Genomic DNA, 16,383 nt, shown 5'->3' with positions numbered 1-16,383 from the left:
TCTGTGTAAAGTATGTAATACAGGTCTTAAATGATCCTCTCCACCTATGGCGAGTGTCAAAGTAAAAAAAAAAAACTGTCGAGGCCTGCTCTAACCCTCTTCTCTGATTGTTCATCAAACAAATGTAACAGGATTTTGTGGGCACAGGAAAGCAAAGTACTAACATGTATATGACTTTACCAGTAGGATAACTAATTGGAGAAATTTCTGGTGATTGGGGAGGAAGAATCTTATGTAACTTAAGACAGACACCGTTGGGCCACTGTGAACATGTCCTGTCAGATGATCCAGAAGATAGGAAGGTCTGCTTTAATTTTTGCATGCAAAAGTAAAGATGCTGGATGTGGGAGAAAGCAGAGGGGGAGAAAAAAAAAAAGAGCATTCCACACGAGTGGAAGAGACTATTATTTTCCACAGTGGATGCTGATCATTAGGAGAGAAATAAACATGATTTTGCAGAGAATAGGGAACCTCAACTTCTCAATGATAACTGAAGGTAGGGGCAGATCTTTGAAGATACTGCCAAACTACGGAATGTGGGAAATTACCATCTGTTTTTATAGCCTAAATTAAAAATACAACATACATTTTCAGTATATGATTGACAAGAACAAAGTCAAACAATGTATTGCACTCTCAAACCCATGCAATCCAAATGATGAACTCAAGATTTACAAATGTTTGGAAAAACAAATTCAACTGAATATGCTTAAAAATTTAAAAATCAATTTACTTAAGACAGCTTTACAAGAATTCTAAATGTTTACTATAATAAAGTATACACTTTCATCACTGGAATGGAGTGTTAGATTTAAGGAAACGACTAGATCAAGCATAACAGTGTTGTAGTGAGGACCGGTTGCGGACCACCATCAGAATTTGTTCACTTGTCCCTCGAAGCACAAATCTAAAGATGGTCACGATATTTTGCCAGCTTCCAAAGTGACACTGCAACTCAATGCAATCTCAGAAAAGCCAATTTAATGGCATAGTGCAGTGATGCACAACAGTACGTCATATACTTCAAGCGTCACTGCACTTCAAAAAAAAAAAATTCACTGTGAAGCACTTAGATGTTTTAGAAACATAAAATGGAAGCATCACCAGAATGAAAAGCTACAAGTTTAAATGCTCCCAATCTTGGCAGGGCTGTCTGAGGAAAGGAAAAGCCAAGGGGGGGGGGGGGAAGGAGTGAACAGCAGAAAAGTTTTTCACCTACCCAGGCCATTCATACACACTACTCAACAGTTGAGAGCAGTTTTTGCACAGGCCAGGAACCTTTGCAACTAATACCTTGCTTTCCAAATCAAGAAATGGTACATTGTGCTGCAATATATGTTTATAAAAAAAAAAAACTTGATACAATCCTCCAAATGAAAGATAAGGAAATGCAATGTAACATCAACAGCGTTGCTCAGTAACAGATAAATGAAAGACCTATCCCCTCAGTTAATGATGTTTGAAACTGTCTAATTACAGATGGAAATTAGAGACTGGTGGCAGAGTCTAGTTTTTAAGTCCCTTTTTCATTACTGCTGTCAAACAAAAACTTGTAGGACAAGTTACAACATGCCTAGTTAACTGTACTACTGCAGGAGCTTAGAAGGGTTTCAGAGGGCCTTTTCAACAGGCCCTAAAAGGCTACATAAGAGAAAAACAAGCAGGTCAAAAGGACATTTGATACTGAACCTTTCTTAACTCCTGTTTAATGTCTCGGCCTTGAAATTTTAAGCCAAGGTTGCACCCGATGCAAAAGATTGCATGCTGTTGTTTCAAGAGCAAGGAATTCTCCCAATGTCCTAGATAACATTTCCACCACCCTCCAACATCATGAGCAACAGCACAGAGCACTCAGCTGGCCATTCCACCAAGAGGCAAACCAGCGGCCCGAAAGGGCGCAAGCCTTGTACAAGAAAACTAAAATTTATGCCACAGAGAAAAAGATTTTGCTTTTAATTCACTCTGCTCTCTCAAAATGATTACAACTGCAAAAAAGGACATTCCGACATTAAACATTTTATCCAACTAATAAAGACATCCAACTCTTCTCTGCAATCATGTTGACAAATTGTTCCATGGGCAAAGACTTTAGTTGTAAACCTTGAAAATGATCATGTCATCCTCTAAATGCTGAGTTAGCAAACTTCAATCAGTTGTCTCAAATTTAGTCAAGAAACATCGCTCACTATTTGCCCAAGTTAAAGCGAGGGGATCACGCAAGTCAGTAAAGCAACACCATGTATATGTTTGCTGATGTAGGAGACTACAGTTTAAAAAGTAAAATATGTACCGAGCACAGTCTGTGCATGAAGTCAAGTCCACTTCTATCACCATCCTGGTCAGAATCAGATAAAAGTTTATTATCATGGTCCAGAATCAAATAGGCCTTGCATTTTTCCTTCAATTTCGCCCAAGTAATCAACGGCTAGATTGTCGGTTTCAGGATCCTTCTGTAGCTTTAAGTGAGAGATCGTATCCCGCAGCTCCTTAAGTGTGCTAGCACGGGGAGTCTACCCATCACTGGCAAGCTCCAGAGACTCAAATTCAGTGGATCAAAGGGAAAAGCTGCAAATATTTGAATATGGAACTCACTATTACAAGAGGTTGAGGCGACTAGCATAGAAGCATCTAAGGGGAAGCGAGATAAACGCAAGGGAGAAAAGAATGGAAGGGTTATGTGGATGGGGGTTAAATGAAGGGTGGGAGGAGACTCCTGTGAAGCATAAACACCAGAATAGACCTGTTGCATCCAGTGGCCTGTTCCTGTGCTGTAAATAGTATGTAACTATGTAAATCGTTCTTTCATGCTTTGAGAATTGACTAGACAGAGTCCATGACTAGATTGAAGCATTCAATTTAAAGTGATGCCATTTGTGGACCTCTGATTCCTCAGACTATTTTTCCTCAACTATAGTCTCAACAGCTTGATCTAAAGATGGACTTTCTTGCTCAATAAAAAGAAAAGAATCAGCATTTTCAGTGGTTTTCAAAAAAAAAAAACTCATTTGGGTGCCTCGATTGGTTCGACAGTAATCTAGATTACCTAGTGCTCCACAACTAAAATCAATTATGGCTGTCATGATAAAAGGAGTTGTGAACAGTCAGAGGCAATCCTGTACAGTTAAAATCTGCGTTTTATAAAGTTAAATAGGCATTTTCACAAACACATTTGGCCAAATTTCACTTGAAATGTTTGTGTGAAGTACCTTGGGATATTTTATTACATTAAAGTAAATGTAAGGGGTTGTGAACATTTATCTCTTCAGAAAGTGTTAAAACTGAACTACCTTTATGTTAAACTGGTTTACCACTAGGATTCTCTGAAGCAACTCAAAACAAATCCTTCCCTTCACCTGAAAGGGAGTTTACAAAAGCAAACGGGCCACTCATGTTATTTTTCCAATGCGTACATGGAGAATGCCAGTTGTGGTTGTGTCCTGAGTGCTGTTGAGCTGAACAGAAAAAGATTAACAATTTTTCTGACTTTGCCACTTGTTTTAAAGCTATGGTGCAATGATATAATTCACCAAAGTTTGGGAAAGAAACGCGATTAAAGAGCTTCGATCGATACTGTCTTTTTTTTTGTTCTGCTTAACGATACAGTCAACATGCTTCCTAAGAGCTTCACTATGTTTTGCAAGCAGCAAAAGCAGTTCCAACAAATTTGTCTGGTCACTACTTGAGATCATTAAGTTTTTATGCTTCTTAATTCAGACTGGTTCTGCTCGAATTCACCCATCCTTTTCCAATCACTATCTCAATAATGTGGTTTAAAGACTCACGTCATTCTGTGACCTCTTTTTTTTTTTCTCTCCTTGAGCTGTACTGAACAATGTTGAGTTGATGCTAGTTTTTCCATCTACTGATTTTAGCTTCACAAGAAAATTGGCATGATTTCTTTCATGTGTCTGAATTCTATAATACACATGTTTCCAATCTGCATTACCACTAAGGAAAGCATCGATGTTGGTCCTTTAATAATCTAGACACCCTGCACAAAATAATGCCTCTTTCTCAGTGGAGTATGAAAGCCAAAACTGCCAAGTTCCATTCGCACATTTAAAAATGTTTGTTGTGCTTCAACTGAACTCCTGAACTAGGTTGCACGGAGTGGTAAACAAAAAGAAATTTCTAGAACATCTTTGGGTCATCATTAGGTGTGGGACTCATCAGGCATGACTGTCGGACTAGCATGAGATGGTTGCCTGAACGGCCACACGAGACAAAACTGGTTTAGTCAACAGGTCTCCCAAGCTTCGTTGGGATCAACACCAATTGATTGTGATCGGCATTGCCAGCCTATCAAAGAAGTTGTGTGGTTCATGTAGCAGGCAATGGGACAAGATTTTGAATTTGGGCACTTTTGACACTGAACAGAACTTCAAGAACCTGCATCTTCAATTGTTGCTTTCTTGTCCTCTTTTCTGATTTCACATCCCTTTTCATCATATTTAGAAATGAAAAGCAAGCATAAACCTCAATTAACCTATATGCAAGCCTGGTGAGTCCTGTTAATGTAAATGGAAATTTCGTACCTCAACCAGCCTGCAAAGAGGTGGATGCTGAACACCTCCCAATTAAAGCATATCATTTTCCTCTGATGCAATCCTTCATCGCAGACACACAAGCTTGGAAATTTCTCACTTCTCCAGAAGTAGTTTAGTGTGCACATGACACTCTTCTGCTTCGTTTATATCCATAAATAATTTATTGTCAAATAATCAGATTTGTTCCCAATCCACCTCTGATTTTACTCAGTGATGAAAAGGAAACTCCAATCTAAAGTTAGATCAAATTGCTAACAATTTATTCAATGCAATTAAAACTATGGCCATCAAAACCAAGCAGTATTGTATTTTCTTGGGCATAGCAAAAGATTGTTGAGCTGCACATGAAATACTGTAGGACTTCAACTTGATTTATGCACAATATTACTTTTAGCAATTGCTACAGTTTCAACACCTAAAAGCTGGCTTGGCATTGCACACCAGTCATCTCAAAAGGTGTCTGTCCGTCCACCCACCAAGGAGGTCTCTGCAGATTCCATCTGCCCACATTCTTAAGGGGAAACAACTGCGAGGAGGAAATTCGAATTCTTTGCATGGTCAGATCTTTTACCTGGATGAGAATTTGTTGTATGCATGGGATATTTCCTCATTGCCATCCCCGTTTAAAGCTAGTCTTTGTAAATTTTAAGATTTGAACAAACCTGGAATTAGATGATCGGGCTCTGATGTGAAACCAGCACTGGCACAGGTGCAATATGCCAAATGGCCGGCATCTAGGCAGAAATGTCTCAGATTCCATTCTGATGAAGCCACAGTGGTCCCTGTACCACTTTAAAACAGCTGTTCCAGACAGCCAAAATATTAGAAGTGAAATTCATATGATCAAAAAAGATATACAATAGAAATTATGCTCAATTAAAGAAACTGATACATCTGAAGTATTACAGAAATTAAACTTTTTTAAAAAAACAATTTACTGGATTTCATCAAAGCAGGAAAGCACAAGCAGCCACCAGTCCTGACAAGCAAAACTGGTCGAGCAGGACTGGGCATCCCACCCCAACTCTGCTAGGGAACATATGCAAAATCTCTCCACAAATGTACATTCCATGAAACCACAGCACTGAAAAGCCTACCCCTCCCACAGGCCCCTTAAAGCCAGCCAGCAAGCAAATGGAAAGCATAGGCCAGGATGGGGGGGGGGTAGGTTCATGGGAGAATGGAGACAGAGCAAGAAATTTGTCAAAAGACAGGTTCAGCACTGAAATGAAACAAGATCATTGCGAGCTTTATTCTGGCTGTTTGCGATCGGCACTCTCCTGCACAGCATTGATAGATCAGAATAGTACAGCATAGGAGGCTGCCATTTGGCCCACTGAGTCTGGGTCAGCTCTTTCGAAGAGCAATCCAGTTCGCCCCACTCTCTTTTCCCCCCCCCCACCACCCACCCCCATATCCCTGTAATTCTTTTCTCCTTCAAGTATTTATCCAATTCCCTTTTGAAGGCTACTATTGAATCTGTATCCACCGCCCTATCAAGCAGTGCATTCCAAATCCTAAATAAATCACAATGACTAACATGACATCTTCAGAGAGATGAATCAACATCACATGGGGATTCATTCTTTCACAGAAGGAACGAAAAACAATGTAGAACTGACAACTAGAGGCACTCAATTCACGAATTTTGGAAAGGAACAAAATCCCAGCAGATAACGTGTTAGGCAGGCATTGATAGGAAAACTTTCTGCTTAAATTTCTTCCCAAACTGGTTACAGGAGCACAAGAATTTGTCATAGTGTCACAGAATTCAGTTTGCATTAGGACAGTCACGCAAACATAATGTAAAAGGAGATTTTGCCATTTAGGGGCATGATGGATGGCAGACATCGGAGACCAAAACTGTCCACAAGCACAACTTACTATTACACTCAATACAAATATACTAACATAGTAAGCCCCTTTCACAACAACCACAACAGCAAAGTCTAGATCTGCCTGGTCAGCTACGTATTTCCAGCATTTTCTGCTTCTTATTTTAGTCTAGAGGGAGTATGCTTTGTTCAAAGTGCTTCAGGTTGGCACACAATTATTTATAATGCCATATGTGACGCCCATCAGCAACACAATATTTGTGCCACACTTCAAGAATGTACAAAGGAACTCATTCAGAATACAAAAGTACCAGGGTCAGAATGCTTGTGGTCTCTTAACCTCATCAAGTAGCTTTAAAGAGCGAAACACCTAGAACTCAGCACAGTAATACATGGCATTTAAACATAGGAACATAGAAAACAGGAGTAGGCCATTCAGCCCTTTGGGCCTGCTCTGCCATTTGACCAGAATGCTGACTTTGTCCCTTAACAAAACCTTCCCACTCCTGGCTACAAATCCCATCACTTGCGCTGTTCGAATTACCACAGTGGTGCATGCTCTCACACATTGTGTCTTTCCCTATTCCTGTCACCTCTTTCAAACACCATCTTATTGCACCTCTCTTGCCTCCCCTTTGGAATCCACTTTCTCTACAGGCCACAAACAAGTGTCTCCCCAGTAAGCAACGACTCTTCAATAATATAAAAGCAAAATACTGCGGATGCTGGAAATCTGAAACAAAAACAAGAAATGCTGGAATCACTCAGCAGGTCTGGCAGCATCTGTGGAAAGAGAAGCAGAATTAACGTTTCGGGTCAGTGACCCTTCTTCAGAACTGGACTCTTCAATAATGTTTACCATCTCATCTCTGCTTGCTTGTTCTCTTCTGAATGCACCACCCTCCATATAAACTCCTGGGCCTCACCATCTCCTGCAGTCTCCATCACTGGACAGACAACTTCCATGTATTCCTCATCACCCACATGCCTCTGCATTGGCCCAGAGAAGAACCCAAGGTCTCTTACAATGCATTTTTGAACTCTCAACTGCCTAGCCTTTGGGCACTCCATTCACCATACCTTCTCTACAGCTCTCATGTTTAACCACTTCCACCTTTTGACATTCTTATCACCAGCAAAACCTAGGTTCTTTCCCACCCTGGTTGTTCTCCTTGGCACAACAAACGTTCTCTCACCACTGTCATCTCTCCCTCAAATCTATATGGTGCAGACTTCATATCCTGGCACACACCTGACCTAGTCATGCATCACCATATATGGCTGGATTACATCAAGCTCTACTGTGCCTCACTTGCTTCTACCAAAAATCAACCACTACACAAGGATTATCTTGAAGCATTATGACCCAAACTACTTCTCTCTACAACCAATTAGTTACACCACTCTCACCTCCAACATTAAAATGGCCCATGGATTGTCAAAGATAGAGACCAATTAATAAATCTCTGCTGTTCCCCCACCACCAACCCCACTTGCCCATCAAGTCAAACTCCTCCTACCCACACCCAAACTCATCTCTCTCGTTCCTTTCCCCTCAGATCATATGAAGCATAAGCCATCTACTGCTCCCTCAAACCCATCCCCACAATAATCACTTACCATCCAACCTCCCTTCGTGACCTCCAAAAGCAATGACATTGTAAACTGCTCCCTCTTCTCAGCACCATCCACCTCCCTGTCATTACCCACTTAAAATTCAAACCCTTGGCTCCTTTCTTTGCAAACTATGACTCAGCATCTCCAGCCTTCCCTTCTCTCCCAAATCATTAAAATGTCATCCCCAGATCCATGATCATCTCTCCACAAATAAAAGACAAATTTTCACCACTCTCAAAGCCAAAATAGCCCTAAAAGGATCATCTGTACAGTCACCATAGTGTATTCTGCCCTTGCCCTTCCTGCAGGATTTGTCATCGATGATCATAATATCCTCCTCAAACACCTTCCCTGCACTGTCATCTATGGGTCTACTCTGTCAACACCAAACTGGACTATAGCCATAGCATCTGTTCAAGATATCCAGAAGCTGAAATTTCCTCTAGTTTAGTGTTGGGAACCCAAAGTCATGAGCTTTGACCTCCAGCACAAACACCACTCCACTTCCCAGCCACCGTCTCGAACTGAACCAGACTGCTTGCAATCTCTACATCCTGCTCAACCAAGCTAAGCGTGTGACACCATTTCCTCTCACTGTAATGACAGTCTTTCAATTCTAACATTACCCACACCCACCAGACCTGAAGTCTACATAACTGATATTTCCACCTCCAGATTCAACTATTTCAAAGCTCTTCTTCAACTCCCATCCTCCACCCTCCGTAAACTTCAGTATCAAAAACTCTTGCTTGCATATTACCTTGCACCAAGACCTGTTCATCCATCACTGCTCGCCCTCACTTGACCTAGTGGTTACCAGCTCCTCCATGGTCTCCGCCCTGCAACCCCTTTCACTGAACTTTCCAGTCCTCTAATTTCAGCCTTGTCTTGTGCAACTCCCCTCCTTTTGTCCTACCGTTGTTTAAGCCGCCTAGGCCCCATGCTCTGGAATTCCCTTCCTAAACTTCTCAAGACTCTACTTAAACACCATCTCAAATGAGCAAGTAACCGTATTAATATCTCCTCCTTTGGTTTAGGGTCCACTTTATCCTTCTGTCGCTGAAGTTCTTTGGGATTCCTTTTGCATATAAATGCAAGTCACTGCATATTGGACAGCATGAAATTCCTTTGACAGCATTAGCCAGTTATTTAAAATCAGAAGGATGCCTTTATACAGAAAAAAATCCCAACAAATGCATTACGTTCACCAATATTCACGCAGTGAAACTTCATGGTTTTTGCAACAGCAACACAATCTCAGGGTTCTCAGCTACAGCGACATCAGAATCATACTCCCATCTCTGTGCAAGGAGAGAGCTCAAGTTATTGAAAAGTTTTGCTTCTCAGCTGTTACTACAACCTGCCCCAACCCTGTATACCTTGTTTGATGAAACTGAAAAGCACAATGGTTGTAGCAAAGCAAAATTAGCAAGAGAAGAACTAACAAACCTTGGAACTATACATGCTAAGTAGTACCTGGGAACCTGCAATGCAAAAATATACCATCTAGCTTCAGAGGACAATAAATGATACTTACTAGAACCTGTACCCTGCCCAATATTTATCTCTCAGCCAATATCAATTACTAAAGCAGATTGGTCATAATCCTGTCCCCCTACCAAAGCAATCCCCTCCCCGTATCAGATAATGCCAGCTACAGAGCAAAGTTCTGCCTCAAATCAAGAACCTCATTGCTGTCATTATGATTTAGGTAACCCTCAGCAAGTGAAAAATTCCCAAGTGCACTTCAATTGTGAGGAACGCACAGAAGTAGAGATTTTAGTCCTAACTTGGGCTGCGCCTGGAGGTGACCAGTGAGTTAGACAGCACTAGCAGGGTCACGCTGCGTCAGCGGCCGTGAGGAATGAGGTGAGGAAGCACCACACCAGATACACATGGTGTCAACTGTGGGTAGCACTCACGCCCAAGTCAGGAAGCTCTGGGTTCAAGTCCTACTCCAAACTTGAGCACACAATCCAGGCTGACCCTCCATACACTGTGGGAGTTGCTATACTTGGGGCGAAAGGTTAAACCAAGGGCTCATCTGCCCTCACAGATGGATATAAAAAGATCCCATGGCAGTATTTTGAAGAGCAGAGCAGTGTTCTGGTCAATATTTATGCCTCAATCAACATCACTTAAAAAAAAATTATCAGCTCAATATCACATTGCCGTCTGTGGGACCTAGCAGTTGGCAAATTGGCTGTTGCATTTCCACTTGAGGTTGTGAAAGATGCTATATAAATGAAAGTCTTGCTTAAACCTTGGCACAACTGACGCACTTCAAATGCCATAATCTGCAGGGCTACGGACCAAATGCTGGAAAGTGGGATTAGAAGGGGAGGATCATTTTCCAGCCGGCAGACACGTTGGGCCAGGTGACCTCTTTCTGTGCCTTAAACCTTCTATGATTTTATGATTCTAACTGATTTCTCTGACTGTGTGCTAGCAATTACATTAAATAAACCCCAAGCACAACACTGGAATTATTTTTTTCCTGTCTCAAATTTTCTTCACTTCTCTTCGATGGCCTGCAGTTCCGCAAGTATAGACAACCTTCAGCATTGCTCCCAAGTGCTACCTATTCACACTGTGAGCCTTGACGAAGCATTAAAGGTGTATGACTGTCTTGGGCCAGCTAAGGAAAGAGTGTAGTCCAAAGCAACCCATCTTCGCAGCAAGGATATTTATAAGTAGTAAGCACCACAGACAACTGAGTTTACAGAAAGACCTTATCCAAATGAGGGAAAGGAGGGAGAAAAAAAAAATCATGAGATACACCAAGAGACCACTTTATCCTGGTTTGGGGGGGGGGGGGGAAGAAAGAGAACAGGACATGGGGAAATCATAGCAGCATTCCACAATATTTTAACTTTGTAATTTGAAATCCTCTCCTTGGTGGCAGTGAGCGAACATGTCAAAAAATAGTTCAGGCCTCCTGTGTTTATGTCAAATATCACACCTTGGCAGGCAAGTTCAAGGAAGTGAGTGTTTCTGAATTAATCAGGTTAACCTGAGGCTTGGTTAAGTAGGAAGGTTAAACAAACAAAAACACCCACCTCAAGCTCCAACCACAAACAAACCTTATCCATTGTCGCAGACGGAGCTCGAAAATCAGGCAGTGCCCAAATTAAAGCCGACGGCCCACTGCTTTACAAATTGGCACCGTCACTTAAGAAAAGTAATGAGTGCCATATTGAAACACCAAAATTAAGGATTAAAATAAATGAGCTATTGTAACAAGTCAGGCTGACTAGCATTGACAGCTTACTTCAACAGCCAAGTATATCAGAAACCCTGAAACAAAAAGTCTCAAAACTGCAGGATGCACACGTATTCTACAAGACGTCATATTAATCTGACTGAACTCAAAATTTGCACTTCATTGACAATAGGAAGGAAATCAAGAGAAACTACTTTTCTAGGGTGTTCTCCAAACAAAAGCATTTCCTCTGACTTTTCTCAGATCAGCTTTAAATCACCAATAGTAAGTAATCCCTGGAGAAGTGTCAATAACTGGACGACCACCATCACCACAAAGTAGCTCCACTCTAAACAGCAGGGAACATGACCACAGACACACCTGATTTGGCCAACCCAGTGAAACAAGCATCCTGGCCTGTACAATGGACTGGGGGCTTCTGAAGCCACCTCTCCAACAGAGCCATACAAGGTTGCAAGACACACTTCATAACTGAAACCTTACGAGTGGCCTAACGGGGGAACAAAACTCTGCTCCAAGATCTTCACGTCAGCAATGAACTGGACAGTCTTCAAAACCAAAAGAAAAAAATCTGGTAAGAGTTATTTACCAACAAAATTAACCCTGTCCACTTCCACATTTAAAAAGGAGGAGCTTGACACTAGAGCTTAAGATAACACTGAAGACCATCCACTGAAAAGGTCCGACAGCTAGTTGTGTCTTGGGGCCAGGAGACACAGGCCACTGTTCGTGGGGGCAACATTGACAGGACAGAAGATGCATTACAGTGAGATAGTTTTCCCATTCTGAACTTTTCAGTAGCCTAAAAGGAAGCACGCCAGGGGCAAGAGGGCAGTCAAACCCACCACCCACCCCAATGCACACCACTGTTTGCATGCCCACAACCCGAGTAACAGTGTCCAGTACCTTCAATACTGACCCCCAATTTCAGGGCAACAATTTTGACGAGAGGCAGACTATATATATACACACACACACATTTAAAAAAAAGCAAAAAAAAACCCATTTCCATTTAATTATCTTAACAACCATCGACAGCAACAGGAACATAAAACATTTGATTTCCTTTAAAAGGGACACAAATCCAGGGAGAAGATACAAACAAAACATTACTAAAAAAAAACACAAAGTGAAATCTCAAACCCAATATATATATATATTTATTTATTTTTTTAAAAAATCACCAAAAATAAAACACCCATCAATAAAAAACTTCAAATTTCTTTCAAAGAACTAGCTTTCCCTATTAAAGATTTTTTTTTAAAAAGAGTCACCCCTCCCCAAAATATAAGATTTTAAAAATAAAACACAGTAACTTACCCAGATAAATGTCACCAAAGGATCCGCTGCCAATCTTCCTGCCCAGCCTGTATTTGTTCCCAACTCTCAACTCCATTTTTATTTTGCTCTAGATTAAAAATAAGAAATAATGTTAGTTTTTGCACCTTTTTTTCCTGGATTGTAGGGAACCAGCTCAAGGCTGCAGCCATTGCTTATAATGTAAGATAGGGGGTGGGGGAGGGGAGTGAAGAGGAGAGAAGAACAAGGGTTTCTTTCCCCGCCGATTTAACGGGTAAAACGACGCCAATCTTCACCAATATCCCCTCCGCGGTGAAGGAAGGGACGCGGGGCCTCTGATCCGCCAGTTGTCGCGGTCCCCGGTGCCGCAATAGGGAAGGATGGAAGGGGATTGTCACGACGACCTACCTCCCCTCTCTCCACAGCCGCCCCGCTCTCAGAGCCTCGCCATTATTTACAAGCCCGGCCGGCCTGCCCCGCTGACGTCACCGAGCGAGCCAAGACCCGGATGGACATCCACCTCCTCGGCGGGCGGGGGAGGATTAAAAGCGATAATTACCATTGTACAACCATAATTCTCAATTAGTATGGATTTTTTTTCTGGTAAGGGGGAGACGGTGGGATAGTGGTAATATCACTGGGCTAGTAATCCAGAGGCCCAGGTTAATGCCCTGGGCACAAGGGTTCAAATCCCAAAGTAGCTGGTGGTAGACTGATGGTTAATAAATTCAAAAAAAAAAGTTTGGAAATAAAAAGCTAGCCTCAGCAATGTTGCCCATGAAACTATCATCAATTGTCATCAAAAAACCCATCTGGTCTCGCAAGCCACTCAGTGGTCAAGGATAATTAGAGATGGGCAACAAATGCTGGCCTTGCTAGTGTTGCCCACATCCCATGAAAGAACATTTTTTAAAAGTGGCAATTGCACCAATGCCACTAACAACTGGTATTTATCTAATAATGGCCTACTCCAGCTGCTACTTCTTATGTTCTTATAATGCTTTAAACATGGGAAAACATCTCAAGGCACTTCACAGAGAAATTGTTAAGGTTGCCAGGGTGAAAGTGAGAAAGGTCTGCATTTATATAGCAACTTATCACGTCTCTGCCAAGTTCCAAAGTACTGCTGGATACCTGAAATAAAAACACAAAATGTGTTGAAGGCAGATTCAATTGTGGCTTTCAAAAGGGAATTGGCGAAGAGAAACAAAATTGCAGGACTAGGAGGAAAAGGCAGAGGTGTGGGACTAGCTGAGTGGCTCTTACAAAAAGCTAGCATGGACACGATGGGCCAAATGGCCTCTTTCTGTCCTGTTATTGTTCTATGGTTTTATGAAATACTCAGCAGGTCTGTGGAGAGAGAAACATAGTTTCAGGAGTTCTGATGAAAGGTCACAGACCTGAAAGGCTAACTCTGTTTTTTGCTCTCGACAGATTCAGCCAGACCTGCAGAGTATTTCCAGCACTTTCTATTTTTAATTTCAGATTTCCAGCATCTGCAGCATTTTGCTTTTATTTTAATGCTTCTGGACGATGTCCCTCCATCAGAGCACTGGGGAGGATGTTTCCCCCAGCTCCATTTTTATTTTGCTCTAGAGGGTGGCACAGTGGCGCAGTGGTTAGCACCGCAACCTCACAGCTCCAGCGACCCGGGTTCAATTCTAAGTGTTGCCTGTGTGGAGTTTGCAAGTTCTCCCTGTGTCTGCGTGGGTTTCCTCCGGGTGCTCCGGTTTCCTCCCACATGCCAAAGACTTGCTGGTTGATAGGTTAATTGGCCATTATAAATTGCCCCTAGTATAGGTAGGTGGTAGGGAAATATAGGGACAGGTGGGGATGTGGTAGGAATATGGAATTTGTGTAGGATTAGTATAAATGGGTGGTTGATGGTCAGCATAGACTCGGTGGGCCAAAGGGCCTGTTTCAGTGCTGTATCACTAAACTAAACTAAGAACGAAATTTGAGTTGTTCCATCCCTTGGAAAACAGACCCCTGTGACTGTGAAGCCCCAACCACAGCTCATAATGCAAAAGTGGGGGTAAGGTTCAGTTCCTCTCATCCATCAGCCTCATGCTCGCTGACCTACATTGGCTGCTAGTCAATCAATCCTTGTTTTCCAATCCCTCCATGGTCTTGCCCTTCCCTGTCTCTGTAATCTCCTCCAGCCCACAACCATCCGAGATCTCTGCACTCATCTAATTCCAGCCTCATGAGATTGCCTGATTGTACTTGCTCCACAATTGGTGGCTCATCGTTCACCTGCCTAGGCCCTTAGCTCTTGAATTCCCAACCTAAACCTCTCCTCTTTACCTCCCTTGTTGCGCTGATTAAAAGCTACCTTTTGACTGAGCTTTTGGTCATCTGCCGCAATAACACCTTATGTGGCTCAGTGTCAAATTTTGCTTTACAACACTCCTGTGAATTGTCTTAGGACATTTTATTATGATAATGGCGATATATAAATGCGTGTTGTTGTTGGCTGGGGAGTCTAGAGCTGGGGTCACTGTCTCAGATTGGCCATTTAGGACTGAGATGAGGAGGAATTTCTTCACTCAGAGGGTTGTGAATCTTTGGAATTCTCTACCCCAGAGGGTTGAGAATGCTCAATCGATGAGTATATTCAAGACAGAGATCGATAGATTTTTGGGCACCAAGTGAATTAAGGAGTCTGGGGATAGTTCAGGAAGGTGGTGCTGAGCTGGATGATCAGCCATGATCTTATTGAATGGTGGAACAGTCTCAATGGGCCGAATGGCTCAATTCTGCTCCTATTTCTTATGTTCCTACAATGTCTTAAACAGGGAAAATGGTCTCAAGGAACTTCCCAGAGAGAAAATGTTAATGTTACTGTGGAGAAAAAAAAATTATATTATATATATATTATATATATTGTGTCCTTGGGGATCCTGCCATCTTCCATGCGGCTCACATGACCAAGCCATCTCAAGCGCCGCTGGCTCAGTAGGGTGTATATGCTGGGGATCCCCAAGGACACATTGTACAGCGAGCTCGTCACTGGTATCGGACCCACCGGCCGGCCACGTCTCCGCTTTAAAGACGTCTGCAAACGTGACATGACGTCCTGTGACATTGGTCACAAGTCGTGGGAGTCGGTTGCCAGCGATCGCCAGAGCTGGCGGGCAGTCATAAAGGCGGGGCTAAAGTGTGGCGAGTCGAAGAGACTTAGCAGTTGGCAGGAAAAAAGACAGAAGCGCCAGGGGAAAGCCAACTGTGTAACAGCCCCGACAACCAATTTCATCTGAGGGAGAGTCTGTCACTCTAGAATTGGCCTTTATAGCCACTCCAGGCGCTGCTTCACAAACCACTGACCACCTCCAGGCGCTTATCCATTGTCTCTCGAGACAAGGAGGCCAAAGAGAGAGAGAGATTATATATATTATATACATTTAGCATCTTATCACAGATCTGACAAGTGGGAGAGGAGATGGTGGCGTAGCGGTAATATTGCTGAACTAGTATTCCAGTGACCCATGCTAATGCCCTGGGTTCAAATCCTACCCTAGCAGCTGCTGGAATTTAAATTCAATTGATAAAAAATCTGGAATTGAAAGTTAATCTTAGTAATGGTGCCATGAAACTACCATTGATCGTTGGTAAAAACCCATCTGGTTCACTACTCCCCTTTAGGGAAGGAAATCTGCTGTCCTTACCTGGTCTGGCCTACATGGGGTTCTTAACTGCCCTCTGAAATGGCCTAGCAAGCCACTCAGTCGTCAAGGGCAATTAGGGATGGGCAACAAATGCTGGCCTTGCCAGCAACGGCTACATCCCATGAAATAATTTTTTAAAAGTTCCGAAGTCCTTCATATATAATTGCTCACTTCAAGACTATTAAAACGCTTTC

At 42.4% G+C, this 16,383-nt stretch overlaps 1 protein-coding gene across 1 annotated transcript in view; it reads right to left on the bottom strand.

Annotated features, from left to right (window-relative positions):
* LOC137353369 (casein kinase I) overlaps positions 1–13,011 on the bottom strand; it is a 47,157-nt gene extending 34,146 nt beyond the window's left edge. The window contains exons 1-2 of the mRNA XM_068019555.1: positions 12,930–13,011; positions 12,543–12,630 (exon numbers count right to left, since the gene is read on the bottom strand). Coding sequence (XP_067875656.1) covers positions 12,543–12,618 — 76 coding nt within the window. The 5' untranslated portion in view covers positions 12,619–12,630; positions 12,930–13,011. The remainder of the gene's footprint in view (positions 1–12,542; positions 12,631–12,929) is intronic.
* Positions 13,012–16,383: the final 3,372 nt, after the last annotated feature.

Source organism: Heterodontus francisci, chromosome 41 (assembly GCF_036365525.1).
Source record: "Heterodontus francisci isolate sHetFra1 chromosome 41, sHetFra1.hap1, whole genome shotgun sequence".
In the NCBI taxonomy this organism is placed as follows: Eukaryota; Metazoa; Chordata; class Chondrichthyes; order Heterodontiformes; family Heterodontidae; genus Heterodontus; species Heterodontus francisci.
This window is presented reverse-complemented; position numbering and strand designations above follow the sequence as displayed.